Genomic DNA, 1,783 nt, shown 5'->3' with positions numbered 1-1,783 from the left:
GGCACTGGCGCTGGGGCTGGCGCTGGCAGCAGCAAGGGCTTACCTTCTCAGTGAGGTTGTAGATGACTCGAGTCAGGGCCTCCGCGATGATCCTCGTATTACGGGTCAGAGTCTTAGAATCCACCCGGGACCTTCACGATTCAAAAACAATGATTTAAAATGTGGACTTGGAGCCCAGCACGGTAGCTCTCACGCTTGTAACCCCCGCACTCCAGCTAGACGATAGAGTGAGACTATCTTTTTTTTCTTTTTTTAAAATTAAGCTTAGCTTTAACTACTCAGCTGATATGCAGAGACGCAGGTTCACTGGGGGCCCCACCTCCAGGCCCCACACCCTGACCCGCCCCTGTGCGCCAGTGAGGCTCGCGCCCCGAGGCCTTGGTTCCTCCTGACTCCGTTTTCTGCTCTTCTGGGATTTAAACAGGACTATTCCGTCCCGGTGGAAGAATCCATTCTGGGACCCTCTAGAAATCCCAGGCGGCCCTCCTGGGCTGACCCCTGGTGGTCTTGAGAGAGCTCAGCACAGCTGGGACAGCCATGTGCCCACCCTCACTTCCTGGCACGCTTTCCCGGTGGGTGGGCGACCGCCACCTCCATCCTTTCCAGGACTGAGATCACACAGGGATGTGCCCCTCCCTCCCGCCACGGGCTTCTGCAGGCCTCCGATGGCTGAGCTCACACCACTCCTGAGGGCCCAGTGACCTCAGAGCAGAGCAGATGAACAGGAAGGGTCTATGCCAGGCCTGCGGGCGCTGGGGGAGGAGACGGCACCCACCTGCTGGTGCCAGGACCTGCCGGGGTGGCCAGACTGTTTCAGGCTCCACAAAAGCCTGCCCAGGGGCTCACATGATAGCAGGGAGACAGGCAGGACTCAGGGTCAGAGGACACAGGAAGCCAGAGAGACAGTGCCCAAGAGAGAGGCTGGGCAAGGAAGGGCTGGGGTGCAGTGGGGGGCCAGGCTCCCCGAGACAGTCGCCAGGGCCCTGAAGAGGCCCAGAGGCAGGAGCTGCTTGCTCCTAACTCAACAGGTGACGGGGTCTGGGGGTCCCACATAGGGCCATGACCCCAGGCTGCTGGCCTCGCCGTCCCTAGCCCCAGTAAGGAAGAGCTTGCGAATGGCATGACCAAACAGCCGGCCTCGGCCACGCACCAGCCTCTTCCCCGCGGCCTGTGTGTGGGGGCCGCTCCGTCCAGGCTCTCATGGCCCCTGGAGTTGTGACCTGTGGCTCAGCCCCCAGGAAAGCTCTAGGAGGCGCTGGGCGGCGCGGCTGTGCTCACCGCACGTCCATGATGCTGCTGCGCTGGCCGTCGCGGTGGCTCTCCAGGTGGGACAGCGTGAAGGCGGGCAGCCGGCGGATGGCAAAGCGCTCGTGCTCCCAGGCCAGCACGTCCTCCGCCAGGTTGATCCGCTTGTGCACCATGGAGAACCGTACCTCGGGGAACTGGTGTGCGGCCACCTGCAGCCAGAGGTGCCATCAGCAGAGGGCAGGCAGGGGTGGTGGCCACCCAGGCCCACTCCCCAAATGCCCCAGGGGCCTCCCAGAACCCCCGAGGGTGCAAAACAAGGAGAAACCCACCTGCCCCCGGGATCCCCCCTGAGGCCAGCTAGAGCCCCGGTGGACGGTGAGCGCTGGGTAAGGAGGGACAGGGGAACACCCCGGGACAGAAGGCCCCAGCACAGCCCCGACGCAGTGTGCCCCTCAGAGCCCCAAGGGCAGACAGCAAGGACACCCCGGGACAAGACGCCCCAACCCAGCCCCGCCGTGTGTGCCCCGCAGAGCCC

General features: G+C 63.8%; 1 protein-coding gene across 1 annotated transcript in view; it reads right to left on the bottom strand.

The window, feature by feature from the left end:
* Positions 1-1,783, bottom strand: part of NCLN (nicalin) — a 22,372-nt gene that overhangs the window by 3,810 nt on the left and 16,779 nt on the right. The window contains exons 5-6 of the mRNA XM_011964126.1: positions 1,279-1,457; positions 44-131 (exon numbers count right to left, since the gene is read on the bottom strand). Coding sequence (XP_011819516.1) covers positions 44-131; positions 1,279-1,457 — 267 coding nt within the window. The remainder of the gene's footprint in view (positions 1-43; positions 132-1,278; positions 1,458-1,783) is intronic.

The sequence above is a fragment of the Colobus angolensis genome, unplaced genomic scaffold (genome assembly GCF_000951035.1).
Source record: "Colobus angolensis palliatus isolate OR3802 unplaced genomic scaffold, Cang.pa_1.0 Scaffold64, whole genome shotgun sequence".
NCBI classification, from domain to species: Eukaryota; Metazoa; Chordata; class Mammalia; order Primates; family Cercopithecidae; genus Colobus; species Colobus angolensis.
The sequence above is the reverse complement of the archived record's forward strand: the minus strand, read 5'-3'. Positions and strand labels throughout refer to the sequence as shown.